The sequence below is a fragment of the Dendrobates tinctorius genome, unplaced genomic scaffold (assembly GCF_039654945.1).
Source record: "Dendrobates tinctorius isolate UK_male_01 unplaced genomic scaffold, ASM3965494v1 ptg000143l, whole genome shotgun sequence".
NCBI classification, from domain to species: domain Eukaryota; kingdom Metazoa; phylum Chordata; class Amphibia; order Anura; family Dendrobatidae; genus Dendrobates; species Dendrobates tinctorius.
In genome coordinates this window covers 24108015-24125361 of record NW_027361810.1, presented here as the reverse complement: position 1 = coordinate 24125361, position 17347 = coordinate 24108015, and the positions used below count along the sequence as shown (strand labels likewise).

General features: G+C 47.8%; 1 protein-coding gene across 1 annotated transcript in view; it reads left to right on the top strand.

The window, feature by feature from the left end:
* Nucleotides 1–9881: 9881 nt before the first annotated feature.
* The window catches only part of MMADHC (metabolism of cobalamin associated D), a 33348-nt gene continuing 25882 nt past the window's right edge, over nt 9882–17347 (top strand). The window contains exons 1-2 of the mRNA XM_073545598.1: nt 9882–10018; nt 17001–17045. Coding sequence (XP_073401699.1) covers nt 17037–17045 — 9 coding nt within the window. The 5' untranslated portion in view covers nt 9882–10018; nt 17001–17036. The remainder of the gene's footprint in view (nt 10019–17000; nt 17046–17347) is intronic.

Below are 17347 nucleotides of genomic sequence, written 5' to 3'. Positions count from 1 at the left end.
AGGGACTGGAAGGGGGGGACAAACATCACATAATATCTATGGCCAGTTTTAAAGAGGTTAACTACTACTTTAAAATATTTTATTAACGGGAATCTGTCATTAGGATCAACTCTCCTAAGCCGTCTATATGGGCATGTAGGTCAAAGAAAGACGAGTAAAGTGATACATTGATATCAGCAATCCAATGTCTTATTCCAGAGAAATCCACATTTTCCTTAATATGTAAATGAGCGGTTAAGATCTATAGGCTGGACAACACGGAGAGGGGTTAGCATGGTGGGAGGACAGTGAGGAGATATAGAAAGACTAATGGAAAATTAGAGAGGGAAAAGCGATTGGTATAGGCAATGGTTATTATTTATTTATATAGCGCCATTAATTCCATGGTGCTGTACATGAGAAGGGGGGTTACATACAAAGTTATTGATATTGTTAACAGTAAACAAGTTTACAATGACGGACAGGTACAGAGGGGAGAGGACCCTGTCCTTGCGGACTTACATTCTACGGGATAGTGGGGAGGAGACAGAAGGTCGAGGATGCAGCAGATCTGGTGGTGATGAGGCGGCAGCTCTGGTGGTGATGAGGCGTCAGCTCTGGTGGTGATGAGGCGTCAGCTCTGGTGGTGATGAGGCGTCAGCTCTGGTGGTGATGAGGCGGCAGCTCTGGTGGTGATGAGGCGTCAGCTCTGGTGGTGATGAGGCGGCAGCTCTGGTGGTGATGAGGCGGCAGCTCTGGTGGTGATGAGGCGGCAGCTCTGGTGGTGATGAGGCGTCAGCTCTGGTGGTGATGAGGCGTCAGCTCTGGTGGTGATGAGGCGGCAGCTCTGATGATGGTAAGGTGGCAGCTCGGGCGGTGGTGAGGCGGCAGAATGGTTATTGCAGGCTGTAAGCTTTCCTGAAAAGATGGGTTTTAAGGTTCCGTTTGAAGGATCCGAGGGTGGTGGATAATCGGACGTGTTGAGGCATGGTATTCCAGAGGATAGGGGATATTCCGGAGAAATCTTGGAGGCGATTGTGTGAGGAATGAATAAGTGTGGAGGAGAGTAGGAGGTCTTGGGAGGATCGAAGATTACGTGAGGGAAGATATTGGGAGATTAGATCAGAGATATAGGGAGGGGAAAGGATGTGGATGGTTCATAAGGGCGTATGGTGTGGCGGTTATAGCTGATAATGGCAGACGGTGTGGAGATCATATACCATAGGAGGCTTATTTAGGGTCAAAATATGAACAGATAGGAAGGTCTGCAGATAACATCTGTGGATGTGCCATGGCCTTCATCTGCCTAGGGCACCTAAATACTTTGTCCCGATATACAGATATCAAGGTATAATTTTGTTCAACTTTCTATGACCTGCGTGCCCATATAGATGGCTGAGGAATTAGGAGGGTTGACAGATTCCATTTAATGATGCTAAAAAAAAAATAAATAAAAGTATATTAGCCCTAAACATTGTCCCAAATACACATGAGATACCTGTCAGCTGAATATTCACTCGACAGACAGGTACCAGGTATACATGAGCACTGATTGTCCGAGCGTTCTTTTTAGTGGGGAGAGAGGAGAAAGCCACTGCCAGACCCTATTGGCAGTGGATTATCTTCCCTGAAAATGAATAGATCAGCTGTTGAAATTCCAGCTGCCAGATCCTTCTCTCCCTGACATCACCCATAGACATCAGATCATCATCTGGTCCCTCAAAAATGATGGGTTCTGGCGACTTTCATCTAATGTGCACGGGGACCTTTTACATTTGGCGTCTCGTATGACCTATTTCGATGGTCACGCTATACACCTCCAGTCCTTCATGGAGTATAATTGAGAAGTTGCACGGTTAGGGCGCTCGCTCCCTATGTGGGGTCTGCATGGGGGGCTCTAATGGTACGTCACATGAATTTCCTAGAATTTCAATTCATTTGGAGCCTGTTACTGTTATTAAACAGGGAATGCAGAGGGGACGAGAACCAGAAAATACAAATGTGTGGTTTTCATCATTTCCGCCATTGTGTTTAGTTACACACATTTGTCTTTGTTAGGGCTGAGTGTGCGCTGCTATGGCAGGAATGAGCCAGAGGGCATCCCTAGCACTATACATAATAATATAATAAGCGGAAATACAATATGCTCGCCTCTCTCCTCTCACAGCTTTGGCTTATATCTGTATACTATGATAGCACAAGAGTGCCCCCTAGCAGCCACACATGGTCATGACCCCTAATTGTAATGTAAAGAACATCTAATCTGGGCACTCATTTTTACTTTCTTTGCGCAGATGAACACTTGCTATGTTCACACGTTGCTTTTTGCTGCTTTTTTATGCAAACTTTAAGCTGTGTTTTACAGTACCAGCAAAAGCTGAGAGATTTCAGAAATCTCATACATTGTTTTTTTTTCCTGACTTAATTGGAAAAATGCTGCGTTTTTGAAAATTGACGCATGTTACTTCTTTCAGTGTTTTTGCACCGTTTTTCACCCATAAAAAGCTATGAATAAGTGCAAAAACGCTGCAAAAAAACGCAGGTATCAAGTTTTGCTGCGCTTTTAGTGAAAAAAAGCAAGTACAGCTGTATGTGAAACTCATTTACTTTTTGTGATTTTTCCAAATTTAAACCATAATGTCTTGGTCTCCTCACCTGAGAATGGCAGTTAGGATTAGTCCACTTTAATTAAATTAGTGATGCATGCAAAGTAAAGATTGGCCGACCAAGGTGTGAAATTAAACAATACCTGATCAACTCAAGAGCTGACCAAAGTGTGAGAGTAAACAGTGTGGTACAAACTCAATGTATTGCCAATGTATTAGGTAAACTATACTGTACAGATTCAACTCACCCCGCTGCTCCAAGTAATTCTAACTTTTTTGTTCAGAATAGTCACTATTTTTTCAGACATAAAAATCTTTTTCCACTAAATAAATTGATCAAATTGCCCTTTTTTCAAAATAGTTTTATGGTTTCGCATAGGTGTTTCATTGGTGACCTAACACTTTGCAGCGTTCATGCTTCTGTGGTGGAAGCAAAGCTGAACTTTGAGATCCTGAAAAATGCAGCAAAAAATGCAGCAAAACAACGTGTGAACATAGACTAAGATGCGACAATTTTAATGAATCATGCAACTTGTTTTGCTCTAAAAAAAATGCAAAAAATGTAAAAGGCAAAAAAATTATCTTTGATTTTGCAAAAAAAATGTATAAAAAAATATGGTGCAAAGAAAGCACCAAGGAATGCAGCAAAACATAAAAAAATTACTTAAAAAAACACAAATAATGCATCTGGACCCATGTTCCCAATCTTCAACATCTTCTTGTATTGGAATTTAGGGAATCTTGGTTTGGAGGAGAAGTGACGATGTTGTGACCTCCAAATTCCAGTTGAAACTGAGTTTTCAGTAACTTTTTGTTCTTTTACTGGTAAACCTCACAAATTAAATCTATCAATATCCTATATTTTATCTGTCTACTGTATCTTTCTATACATCTATCATCTATCAATCTTTCTGCTGTCACAGAGACATAAAAAGTTAGACTGCAATTTGCCAAAATGTATGTAAGTCAAAACCCTTCTGATAAAGCATCTTGTGGACAAATGCGACCAAGAGCTTTTTGGTAAAGCACATCATTCTTCTGTTTACCAAAAACTGAACGAGGCCTACAAAGAAAATAATACAGTACCTACAGTCAAATATGGTGGAGTTTCACAGATGTTCTGGGGTTGTTTTGCTGCCTCTGGCAGTGGGTGCCTTGACTGTGTGCAAGGTATCATGAAATCAACCTTGTGACCAAAGGATTTTGGGTCACAATGTAGTGCCCAGTGTCAGAAAGTTGGGTTTGGGTCTAGGCACATGACAGGTCCCCTTTAAGTTGAGGGTCCTAACAAATATATGTCCTGCACATTTTATGGGGTTTTGTGTGAAGTTATGCCTATTTTTCCTCAGTTTTTTTGTGTTGTTTCAATACACAAAAAAGGAAATAAACATGTGTATAACTAAACATATGTAATTGTAATAATTTTTTGAGAGAAGTACTTCATTTTCTGGAACAATTTGAAGGGTGACAACACTTTCAGTCATGACTGTATGCTGTTCTTGTTAGGCATCAGGTTTCTGCGTCTGCTCTGCAGGAATCCAGAGCCTCACATTCTGCGGTCTCCTGCTGTCTTTCTACTGCAGAGGAGATTACTTTGCAGCAGACCGCTCCAAGTCCCTCTGTGCTCCTACTGGGCATGCTCATGAGACGATCTCCCATTGGAGATCGGGAGTCATGTGTCCAGGTCCTGTTCCAGATCTTAATGGTCCATCTCGGAGATCTGGAAGGTCCCGCACGGCTATAAAAAGCGTGCATGGCCGTTCCGCCATGCGCTAGTATAGACTATACTGCTATGTGTGAATGGTGACGGATGTATGATTCTGGTGACTGACTTATGAAACCCCTTCCTTCTGATATTATGCATGTGGTTAGGGAATTAGTTCAGTAGTCTGCGCCAGTCTGTGGCAAGCCTTAGGCCACTGTGCACACCGCACCTCTGTGCTAGCGTCCGACATAGCGCCTGCTTTGTAGCTGTGTCGTCCAGCGGCAGTGTCCTGCACCACGCTGCAGTTGCAGCCCTTCTTGGCATTCGCAGTAGCGACGCCGCACACACGGTAGGTCTAGACGGATGCAGCCCCTCTGTCTTAGTTCCTGCTCCTGTGACCTTACCGTGTGTGCATTTACCTGAGGCCTATGACTCTAACAGGCTCAGCCTTTTTGTATGTTTTTGTTGCGGCGCCTCTGTGTGTGAACAGAGCCCGCTCTGCGCACTTCGGGTGAAATTGAACCCATGCGCATTATATAGCCATATTGCTCATCTGCCATTACTCAGCAGCGGTTGTAACACCTACTGAACGGTGGACCCCGAGCGGCGAACGCACTTTATTATTATTTTTATTTAGTGCGTTCCGCCGTTCCTAACATTATACTAGCTCCAGGGTCTGGCTAGTGATGGCAGATCAGCAGCAACTCCTTCAGTGCATTCGCCAGCTAGAGGGCCGGTTGGCTACTCCTGAGTGTTATCGCAGCGGCGAAGTCTTCGGAGGCTGCTGTACAGGCGATCGCAGAGGCAGTTTCTCATAGTATGTTCACGTCCTCCCAAGCGCCGACAGTTACCCGCCTCCCGTTGCCCGATAAATTTTCTGGCGATGGCGCCTCCTGTAAGGGTTTCGTCAGCCAGTGCTCTATCCAGCTGGAGTTACTGGCTGCGCGATTCCCTACGGAGCGGGCCAAGGTGGGGTATATTGTTTCCCTTCTGTCGGGCAAGGCATTGGAGTGGGCTACGCCACTATGGGAGCGTGGTGACCCAGAGGTTTGGACCGCTGCTCAGTTTTTAACAGCTATTAAGCAGGTGTTCCTGGGACCACGGGTCACGCACGACACCTCTCTACAGCTACTGGCTTTGACTCAGGCATCCCTCTCGGTTAGTCAGTATGCCGTTCGTTTTCGGACACTGGCTTCCGAGCTGGAGTGGTCTGACAAAGCCCTCATCCCTGTGTTTTGGAGAGGTTTAGCTGAGCATGTTAAGGATTCTCTTTCTACCAGAGAGGTTCTTGCAAGTCTGGAGGAGCTGATTGCCATTGCCACCCGTATTGATCTCCGTTTTTCGGAGCGCGGGCTGGAGCGTGTTCAATCCAGACGGAGGGTTACTCCGGCTCCCAACCTCTTTGAACCTCTGGAATCACCCAAGCCAGAGTGTTCACTTCCAGAGCCCATGGACGTGTCTCGCGCTAGTCTCGAGGTGCGTCCGGCACTAAGCTCCACTTGCGGCTGCCACTGTCAGCACTCTGTTCACCAGGATAACGGGGCCCCGCAATGGTCAAACTCTGTGCCGCCGGGCAAGACCTTGGTCCCCCCTCGCCTTCGGCCGAAGGTTCTCGCGTGGGCACACGCATCCAGGGCGGGTGGTCATTGTGGCTACATGCAGACCACAAAACTCCTGGCAGGGTCGTATTGGTGGCCGCACAGGGCTCGGGACATTAAAAAATATATTCAGGCATGCGCCTCGTGTGCTCGGATAAGCTTCCTTAAACAGAGAGTGGAGACGTCCGCCAACACACCGCGGCATCCCACTTCAACTTATGCTCCGGGTGGTTTTGCCGCTCCCGTTGTCTCCCACGTGTCCCTTCTTAAACCTGGCAATCTTGCCGCCTCTGATACCTTCCACGTGTCCCAGTTTTCTGTGTCACCTACCGGGACATAAGACTTGCCTTCGGACGAGTCTGAGGCCTATGCCTCTGATGGGCACAGGGTGGTGGATTGGAAGGCTCAGAGAGGAGTGGGCCCTAGGATGGGGGGTAATGTTAGGCATCAGGTTTCTGCGTCTGCTCTGCAGGAATCCTGTGCTCCTACTGGGCATGCTCATGAGACGATCTCCCATTGGAGATCGGGAGTCATGTGCCCAGGTCCTGTTCCAGATCTCATTGGTCCATCTCGGAGATCTGGAAGGTCCCGCACGGCTATAAAAAGCGCGCATGGCCGTTCCGCCATGGCTAGTATAGACTATACTGCTATGTGTGAATGGTGATGGATGTATGATTCTGGTGACTGACTTATTATGAAACCCCTTTCCTCTGATATTACGCATGTGGTTAGGAAATTAGTTCAGTAGTCTGCGCCAGTCTGTGGCAAGCCTTAGGCCACTGTGCACACTGCACCTCTGTGCTAGCGTCCGACATAGCACCTGCTTTGTAGCTGTGTCGTCCAGCGGCAGTGTCCTGCGCTGCAGTTGCAGCCCTTCTTGGCATTCACAGTAGCGACGCCGCACACACGGTAGGTCTAGACGGACGCAGCCCCTCTGTCTTTGTTCCTGCTCCTGTGACCTTATACCGTGTGTGCATTTACCTGAGGCCTGTGTCACTAACAGGCTCAGCCTTTTTGTATGTTTTTGTTGCTGCACCTCTGTGTGTGAACAGAGCCCGCTCTGCGCACTTCGGGTGAAGTTGAACCCGTGTGCATTATATCGCCATATTGCTCGTCTGCCATTACCTAGCAGCGGTGTAACACCTACTGCACGGTGGACCCCGAGCGGCGAACGCACTTTATTATTATTTTTATTTAGTGCGTTCCGCCGTTCCTAACAGTTCTAGACCATAAAAAACGACATTCTAATGTTTTAGAACCCGAGAATGTCATCTACCGACGACCAGGGCCAGCAAGGATTAGATATGGAGCGCGCTGTGCGGTATTACATAGTGTGGGCTCTAATTGTCGGGATCCCACACATTTACTCACATTGTGCTCATCACATTTTTAACTAATGTAGTTATATGAAATTTGTCAGTATCCATGGTTACATAATTACTAACACACGCAGAGATCCATGACGCTTAAAACCTGGTATGGATACGCGTCTGTCCAGAGTAACGCTCCATCATGGCCTCGGTTTGCTTTGTATGTTTGCCTGGGTTTATGTACAATAGGTAACAAGAGTCGGCTTTATTTTTTTTTTCAGCAGCTCCTCCATCCAGCAGCTAATGGTCTGGTGTGCAGTCTACAGTCACAGCAAAGACAAGAGATAAGGACTATACTGCCACCTACTGCTGGTTTCGGAAAGCTGATTATTTTGCAATTTTTGGGTCGACACCTATTAAAACTTCCCTTAAGGGAAAAAAATGACATTTAATAGAGGTTCTACAGAAAAGTACAACACCACCATCATCATCATCACCATATCACTGGGGGGGTAATGTCAATAAACCACATCCGATCACTGGCTCACTCTTGTTATCTGCACCTCAAAAACATTTCTAGAATTCGACCTTTTCATACTTTTGACTCTGCAAAAACTCTTACTGTTTCTCTTATTCATTCTCGTCTCGACTATTGTAACTCTCTTCTAATCGGTCTCCCTCTTACCAAACTCTCCCCTCTCCAATCTGTCTTGAATGCTGCAGCCAGGATCATATTCCTCACCAATCGTTACACCGATGCCTCTACCTTGTGCCAGTCCTTACACTGGCTACCCATCCACTCCAGAATTCAGTATAAACTTATTACCCTCACCCACAAAGCCCTCCATAGTTCAGCACCACCCTACATCTCCTCCCTTGTTTCAGTATACCACCCTACCTGTGCCCTCCATTCTGCTGATGACCTGAGGTTAGCATCCTCAATAGTCAGAACCTCCCACTCCCGTCTCCAAGACTTTACACATGCTGCGCCAATTCTTTGGAATGCACTTCCCAGGTCAATATGATTAGTCCCCAATCCCCATAATTTTAAGCGTGCCCTCAAAACGCATTTATTCAGACTGGCCTATCGCCTCAACACATTAACCTAACTATTCCTCTGTGGCACAGCCAAAAGTTTTACCATAATCAGGTTCCCCGCATCATGTTCCCACATGCTTTATGCATCCATTAGCCCTCTGTGTCTGTACTGTCACACACTTAACATTATGGCTGGTCCATACAATCAGGGCAACTGTTACCACCCACCTTTCGTGTCTACCTTTTTCCTCATAGATTGTAAGCTTGCGAGCAGGGCCCGCATTCCTCTTGGTGTATAACATCCGGCCCCCACCCTGGTGAATAACATCCAGCCCCCGCCCTAGTGTATAACATCCGGCCCCCCACCCCAGTGTATAACATCCAGCCCCCGCGTATAACATCCGGCCCCCACCCCGGTGTATAACATGCAGCCCCTGCCCCCAGTGTATAACATCCGGCCCCCACCCCCAGTGTAAAACATCTGGTCCCCGCTCCCAGTGTATAACATTCAGCCCCTGCTCCCAGTGTATAACATCCATCGAGCCCCAGCGTACGACAATCACCAGGGTAACAAGTCCGTCCATGACATTTTGTCCTCCTGAATCTTTCCCCATCACCTGTGAGTGATATTATTGAGAAGTGCAATGAGCCGCAGCAACTCATCCACTAAGTGGAGACCCCATAACACTACAGAGCGGGGGGCTGAGTACTAAGGAGCAGAGGACAGCAAAGTCCCCACCGCTCTGCTGACTCCATAACTGCAGAGTCCGGATCCTCTGGTATCAGCACAAACACTGCTGAAAGTGGAAAGCCCCTTTAAAAAAAAAAAAGAGGTGCCGATGGTGTTACTATAGGAGCCGAGGGGCTCGGGATTTTCCCCAGTGTCTATCATATTTGCTGCCAGGCGCTATAAGAGATCAGTAATGTTACTGTATAATAGTACAGAATACGAAAAATAAATAATGAAAAATCAAAAAAAATAATAATAATGAAAAATCTACAAAAAAAAAATAAAAGTTCTTATCCTCCAATTTTTCCTAAAAAAAAAAAGGAGGAATAAAAATAAACACATTTGGCCTCTCTGAGTGCGTAACGATCCAATCTAACAAAACATCAGAATATTTATCCCATGTGGTGAACAAAGAAAAAAAAATCAAAAGGAATAAAAAAAATCTGAAAGTCGTACGATAAAAACCACGATAAACTATAAAGACCACGGCTCAGAACAATAAAAATCAGCAACATATGTCTGCAAATCGGAAAATAAACAGTGGAAGTGAAAAAGAACCCGCTGCCCTCATATGTAGGATAATTGGAGATTTAAAAAAAAAACATAAAACTGAAAAATATTTTGAAAGATCCCATTAACGTGTTATAAAAACTGCATTTATATAGGACCTCGCATACACTGACAGCCCGCGAGCGGCAGCCTGCGGTTTTCATTAGAGACGCCTCCATGTTTACTACTGGCAAGCGTCCATGTTTAGTACTGGCAAGCTTTGTTATCTCTTACAGCGTGAACGCTTGTCGCTTGGTTGGTAAGGCGTCAGGACCTCGTTCCTGAACGTCTATTGGCTCGTAGAATTATCAGTCTGACATGCCTCCAATCAAATCTTTATATCCCAACAGCTTCCGCGTTTTCAGCCAATCGCACGGCAGCTTACGTTCCACAGAGGGGCGGATCTCTCCTGGCCAATCAGACGACAGCTGTGACGCTCGTAGACAGTGGAAGAGCAGAGAACAAGGCTGGTGGGCGCACTGATACCCTGAGTGTGAGGACAGGTAGGACGGAGCCCCGGGGGGCCACACGGTGCTGACCCAGCAGGCACCGCGCCTTGTAGCGAGGCTCGCTGTACGGCCCGCGGTCCCGATTGTCTGATGCAATCCTTTGTTGTAAGGTGTCATTGTATAGCATTATAGTAATAGTATACATTGTTCTGGCACTTTAATAGTTAAAGGGGGTTTCTGCCTCCATTTAATTAAAACACCAAAAAAATGACAGTTTGAATAAATTGTAAAGCCCTTTAAAATGAGACGGCAGTGACAGATTCTCCGGTCGCTCGCCATTTTTGCGTTATTTAGTTAATCACATCATGTGACTTTCAGCTTCCAATCCGCTGCAATGGATTTAACGGAGACCCCCTATATACAGTAAGAGCCTCCACACAGCCCCTATATACAACATAAGCCCGCCACATATCCTCCTGTATGCAGCGTGAGCCCGCGCGCAGCCTCCTATGTGCAGCGTGAGCCCGCGCGCAGCCTCCTATGTGCAGCGTGAGCCCGCGCGCAGCCTCCTATGTGCAGCGTGAGCCCGCGCGCAGCCTCCTATGTGCAGCGTGAGCCCGCGCGCAGCCTCCTATGTGCAGCGTGAGCCCGCGCGCAGCCTCCTATATGCAGCGTGAGCCCGCGCGCAGCCTCCTATGTGCAGCGTGAGCCCGCGCGCAGCCTCCTATGTGCAGCGTGAGCCCGCGCCCATCCTCCTATGTGCAGCGTGAGCCCGCGCCCATCCTCCTATGTGCAGCGTGAGGCTGCGCCCATCCTCCTATGTGCAGCGTGAGGCTGCGCCCATCCTCCTATGTGCAGCGTGAGCCTGCGCCCGGCCTCCTATATGCAGCGTGAGCCTGCGCCCATCCTCCTATGTGCACCGTGAGCCTGCGCCCGGCCTCCTGTATGCACCGTGAGCCCGCGCCCGGCCTCCTATATGCAGCGTGAGCCCGCGCGCAGCCTCCTGTATGCAGCGTGAGCCCGAGCGCAGCCTCCTGTATGCAGCGTGAGCCCGCGCCCGGCCTCCTGTATGCAGCGTGAGCCCGCACGCAGCCTCCTATAGGCAGCGTGAGCCCACGCCCGGCCTCCTATATGCAGCGTGAGCCCGCGCGCAGCCTCCTATATGCAGCGTGAGCCCGCACGCGGCCTCCTATATGCAGCGTGAGCCCGCGCCCGGCCTCCTATATGCAGCGTGAGCCCGCGCCCGGCCTCCTATATGCAGCGTGAGCCCGCGCCCGGCCTCCTATATGCAGCGTGAGCCCGCGCCCGGCCTCCTATATGCAGCGTGAGCCCGCGCGCGGCCTCCTATATGCAGCGTGAGCCCACGCCCGGCTTCCTATATGCAGCGTGAGCCCGCGCCCGGCCTCCTATATGCAGCGTGAGCCCGCGCCCGGCCTCCTATATGCAGCGTGAGCCCGCGCCCGGCCTCCTGTATGCAGCGTGAGCCCGCGCCCGGCCTCCTGTATGCAGCGTGAGCCCGCGCGCGACCTCCTATATGCAGCGTGAGCCCGCGCGCGACCTCCTATATGCAGCGTGAGCCCGCGAGCGGCCTCCTATATGCAGCGTGAGCCCGCGCGCGGCCTCCTATATGCAGCGTGAGCCCGCGCGCGGCCTCCTATATGCAGCGTGAGCCCGCGCGCGGCCTCCTATATGCAGCGTGAGCCCGCGCGCGGCCTCCTATATGCAGCGTGAGCCCGCGCGCGGCCTCCTATATGCAGCGTGAGCCCGCGCCCGGCCTCCTATATGCAGCGTGAGCCCGCGCCCGGCCTCCTATATGCAGCGTGAGCCCGCGCCCGGCCTCCTGTATGCAGCGTGAGCCCGCGCGCGACCTCCTATATGCAGCGTGAGCCCGCGCGCGACCTCCTATATGCAGCGTGAGCCCGCGCGCGACCTCCTATATGCAGCGTGAGCCCGCGCGCGGCCTCCTATATGCAGCGTGAGCCCGCGCCCGGCCTCCTATATGCAGCGTGAGCCCGCGCCCGGCCTCCTATATGCAGCGTGAGCCCGCGCCCGGCCTCCTATATGCAGCGTGAGCCCGCGCGCGGCTTCCTATATGCAGCGTGAGCCCGCGCGCAGCCTGTATGCAGGGTGAGCCCGTGCGCAGCCTCCTATATGCAGCGTGAGCCCGCGCCCGGCCTCCTATATGCAGCGTGAGCCCACGCCCGGCCTCCTATATGCAGCGTGAGCCCGCGCCCGGCCTCCTATATGCAGCGTGAGCCCGCGCCCGGCCTCCTATATGCAGCGTGAGCCCGCGCCCGGCCTCCTATATGCAGCGTGAGCCCGCGCCCGGCCTCCTATATGCAGCGTGAGCCCGCGCCCGGCCTCCTATATGCAGCGTGAGCCCGCGCGGGGCTTCCTATATGCAGCGTGAGCCCGCGCGCAGCCTGTATGCAGCGTGAGCCCGCGCGCAGCCTCCTATATGCAGCGTGAGCCCGCGCCCGGCCTCCTATATGCAGCGTGAGCCCGCGCCCGGCCTCCTATATGCAGCGTGAGCCCGCGCCCGGCCTCCTATATGCAGCGTGAGCCCGCGCCCGGCCTCCTATATGCAGCGTGAGCCCGCGCCCGGCCTCCTATATGCAGCGTGAGCCCGCGCGCAGCCTGTATGCAGCGTGAGCCCAACATAGTTTCTTTTATACATACTAACATCACATAAGCATGGAACTAAAAACCCACCACCACATACTCGCCTCTCTCCTTGTTCCCCGGAGCGACTCTCCGCAGCGCACAGTTGACGCAATGAAGTGACGTTATCACGTCTGCTGTCTCACTTGCTGATTGGTGGAACACTGAGCTAGCGGCGCTTTCTTCCACCACTGGATTAATTCCAATGATGGTGACAGCAGGTGGCGAAGGCGCATGTCAGGCGGGTGAGTGCACGGTGTGGCATGTAGGCCACTCTCATCTGCTCTCCGGCTGTCTCGGTCCGTTGGCTGCAGTTTGCCCAGGTCTGGTGTAGATGACAGCCATCCTGTGTCGCGTCGGGACCTGAGTATGTGATGCACTCTCTGGACGGAAAATCCAAAAATGACGTGGGTCTACAAGACGCTGTGCACACAATACACACAACCAAGAACTCCCCAAAGACGGAGCGTTTCCTGGAGTGGTTTGGGGTTTAGAAAACTTTTCGTTTTTGACCTCCAAAAAAAAAACCCTCAGGTGCAAACGGCCTTAATTTCCTGAAGTTTTCTTTTCTAAGGCTGGAGTCACACACAACGATTAAAAAATCGGTCCAATTTTAACGGTCCGAAATCGCACAAAGGTTTCTTCACCATGGCTCCGTCTGTGATCCGATTTTCCAGCGTAGAACCGATTTTATTCGCATGTAAGCATCCGTTTGACATCCATCTGCCGAGATTTTCTCGCAGACTTGCAAAATGGACATCTAATGGAGCCCTATGACAGGGTTTCAAACACAAAGGAAAGAATAGATATAGACACATATATATATATATATATATATATATATATATATATATATATATATATATATATATATATATATATATATATATATATATATATATATATATGTAGTGGGGAAAAAAAGTATTTAGTCAGTCAGCAATAGTGCAAGTTCCACCACTTAAAAAGATGAGAGGCGTCTGTAATTTACATCATAGGTAGACCTCAACTATGGGAGACAAACTGAGAAAAAAAAATCCAGAAAATCACATTGTCTGTTTTTTTTTCATTTTATTTGCATATTATGGTGGAAAATAAGTATTTGGTCAGAAACAAGCAATCAAGATTTCTGGCTCTCACAGACCTGTAACTTCTTCTTTAAGAGTCTCCTCTTTCCTCCACTCATTACCTGTAGTAATGGCACCTGTTTAAACTTGTTATCAGTATAAAAAGACACCTGTGCACACCCTCAAACAGTCTGACTCCAAACTCCACTATGGTGAAGACCAAAGAGCTGTCAAAGGACACCAGAAACAAAATTGTAGCCCTGCACCAGGCTGGGAAGACTGAATCTGCAATAGCCAACCAGCTTGGAGTGAAGAAATCAACTGTGGGAGCAATAATTAGAAAATGGAAGACATACAAGACCACTGATAATCTCCCTCGATCTGGGGCTCCATGCAAAATCCCACCCCGTGGGGTCAGAATGATCACAAGAACGGTGAGCAAAAATCCCAGAACCACGCGGGGGGACCTAGTGAATGAACTGCAGAGAGCTGGGACCAATGTAACAAGGCCTACCATAAGTAACACACTACGCCACCATGGACTCAGATCCTGCAGTGCCAGACGTGTCCCACTGCTTAAGCCTGTACATGTCCGGGTCCGTCTGAAGTTTGCTAGAGAGCATTTGGATGATCCAGAGGAGTTTTGGGAGAATGTCCTATGGTCTGATGAAACCAAACTGGAACTGTTTGGTAGAAACACAACTTGTCGTGTTTGGAGGAAAAAGAATACTGAGTTGCATCCATCAAACACCATACCTACTGTAAAGCATGGTGGTGGAAACATCATGCTTTGGGGCTGTTTCTCTGCAAAGGGGCCAGGACGACTGATCCGGGTACATGAAAGAATGAATGGGGCCATGTATCGTGAGATTTTGAGTGCAAACCTCCTTCCATCAGCAAGGGCATTGAAGATGAAACGTGGCTGGGTCTTTCAACATGACAATGATCCAAAGCACACCGCCAGGGCAACGAAGGAGTGGCTTCGTAAGAAGCATTTCAAGGTCCTGGAGTGGCCTAGCCAGTCTCCAGATCTCAACCCTATAGAAAACCTTTGGAGGGAGTTGAAAGTCCGTGTTGCCAAGCGAAAAGCCAAAAACATCACTGCTCTAGAGGAGATCTGCATGGAGGAATGGGCCAACATACCAACAACAGTGTGTGGCAACCTTGTGAAGACTTACAGAAAACGTTTGACCTCTGTCATTGCCAACAAAGGATATATCACAAAGTATTGAGATGAAATTTTGTTTCTGACCAAATACTTATTTTCCACCATAATATGCAAATAAAATGAAAAAAAAAAACAGACAATGTGATTTTCTGGATTTTTTTTTCTCAGTTTGTCTCCCATAGTTGAGGTCTACCTATGATGTAAATTACAGACGCCTCTCATCTTTTTAAGTGGTGGAACTTGCACTATTGATGACTGACTAAATACTTTTTTTCCCCACTGTATATATATATATTTCATGCAGTTCTTCATAGCAGAATAGCCACTGTAACATTTGCCAGCTTCTGTAAAATCATTCCCCTACCCGACATGAAATGACACATGGTTTACATACAGTTAACCATTTCATTTCATGTTTTTTTTATGTCTATCACTAGTGATTAGATGAGGGTTTTTGTGTAAAATTTTGGAGTTGTAGGTGTTAATTTAAGGAGTTAATTCGTTGTAAAAAATTGTGGGGACTCCCTGCAGCCTCAGTGATGTCAGCGGAATTCCCCGCAATTTTTTACAACGAATTAACCCCTTAAATTAACACCTACAACTCCAAAATTTTACACAAAAGCCCTCATCTAATTACTAGTGATAGACAAAAAAAAACATGAAATGGTTAACTGTATGTAAACCATGTGTCATTTCATGTCGGGTAGGGGAATGATTTTACAGAAGCCGGCAAATGTTTCAGTGGCTATTCTGCTATGAAGTACTGTATGAAATATATATATATATATATATATATATATATATATATATATATATATATTGTATTCTGTGTGTCAATATCTATTCTTTCGTTTATTTAACCGGTCAGTGTGATTTTACTGTATTGCTAAATGAATTGCCGGCTTTTTGTAAAGGACACCGGGTGCGATTTTATCGCAACTCACATATCTGGTCCGTTTGTACTCCGATTTTTTTATCGCCCCCATAGACTTGCATTGGCGAGTCCGATCCGAAAATTGGTGACAATCGCAGCATGCTGCGATTGTCTCGGTCCGAGGAAACGTTCAGAAAAAAAAAATCGGATGATGGGAGCAGCACCATAGAATAACATTGGGACGAATGCAATGTGATTTTTTTATCGCATTGCATTTGTCCGATTTAATCGCTAGTGTGACTCCGGCCTAATTCTTTAATAAGTTTTGAAACGTTTTAAGGGTATAATGCAAAGCTATCTGAGGCACCATAGAGATTCTGATAAAATCCAGAATATTTAAGACGTCGCAGCAGTGAGGAGACAAAACTAAAGCAACGTTTCCGCCAAATGGCCTTTCTCGGGCACAGTCACAATAAGGCGATGTTCACACGTTGCGGTTTTGCACGTTTTTTTTTTCCTGCAGGCAAAATCAGCTCTCTTGGCAGTAAACAAGCTGCTTACAAAAAGCAGGTTTTGCTGTGGGTTTTTTTTTTTTTTTTTTTATTGCTGAGTTTTTATCATGTACATTTGTCTCTTGCGCATGCTGATAAAGTTTAGCGCTTAAAAAAAAAAAAAAAAAATGCAACTTCCTGAGATTTCTGCATCAAAACCTGATGCCTGTGTCTTTTGCTGCGTTTTTGCACTTGCTCATTGCTTTTCATGGGTGAAAAAATGCCGCAAAAAACGCAAAAGAATTTTACGTGATGCAGTTTTCCAAATCAGTCAGGAAAAAAAAAACAATGTGTGCATGAGATTTAAGAAACCTCGTAGCTTTTGCCGGTACTGTAAAACGCAGCTTAAAATTTGCATTAAAAAGCAGCAAAAACACAACTTGGCTTACGGGTACATGTTCACGCCGTCTTTAGGACAGACCCGCATATTTTTTGCTGCCGGCGACTTTTTTTAAATTGTAATTATAGCAAGAGCCCAAATAATGAACATTTTACTTCTTGTAACCTATTTTTATTCTATATACGCAGGGGGTCAATTATGTTGTAGAGATTCCCCCTCTAAAGGCCAACTGACAAGGGTGGGATTTGTCACATCGCCTCTTCTGGCTTTTTGACCCTGCTGCTCCCCATATGCTGCGGTGGATGTGTATATAATATACGGTGACGTCGTTCTCATCCTTTTATTTAATTCTTAATTTTTTTTTCTCTATTTCAGGTAAAGGAAAATAATAAGGAACCCCCCCCCATTAGAATGGCTACTGTGAGTAAGCAATCATTCATGCATTGTGTCCTCTCTATCCGCTGCCGTCGACCTCTGGAGAGTGGTCTGCAACGCGAGACTGCAACTCCCAGCTTGAGGCCTGTATATGGCTGAGCTTGCTGGGCGGGTTACACAACAGATCGAAGATCACTATCGACTCCCCCCTAAATTCACAGAACCTACAAGATAGGAGCAGAAAAAAATGTAATGCTGTCACGCCGGACCTAGTAATCGGAAAAGGTGCGGGTATTGCCGGGAGGTAAGAGGCGGCTCGCGGGGCTTTGGTCTGGTGGCCTCTGACT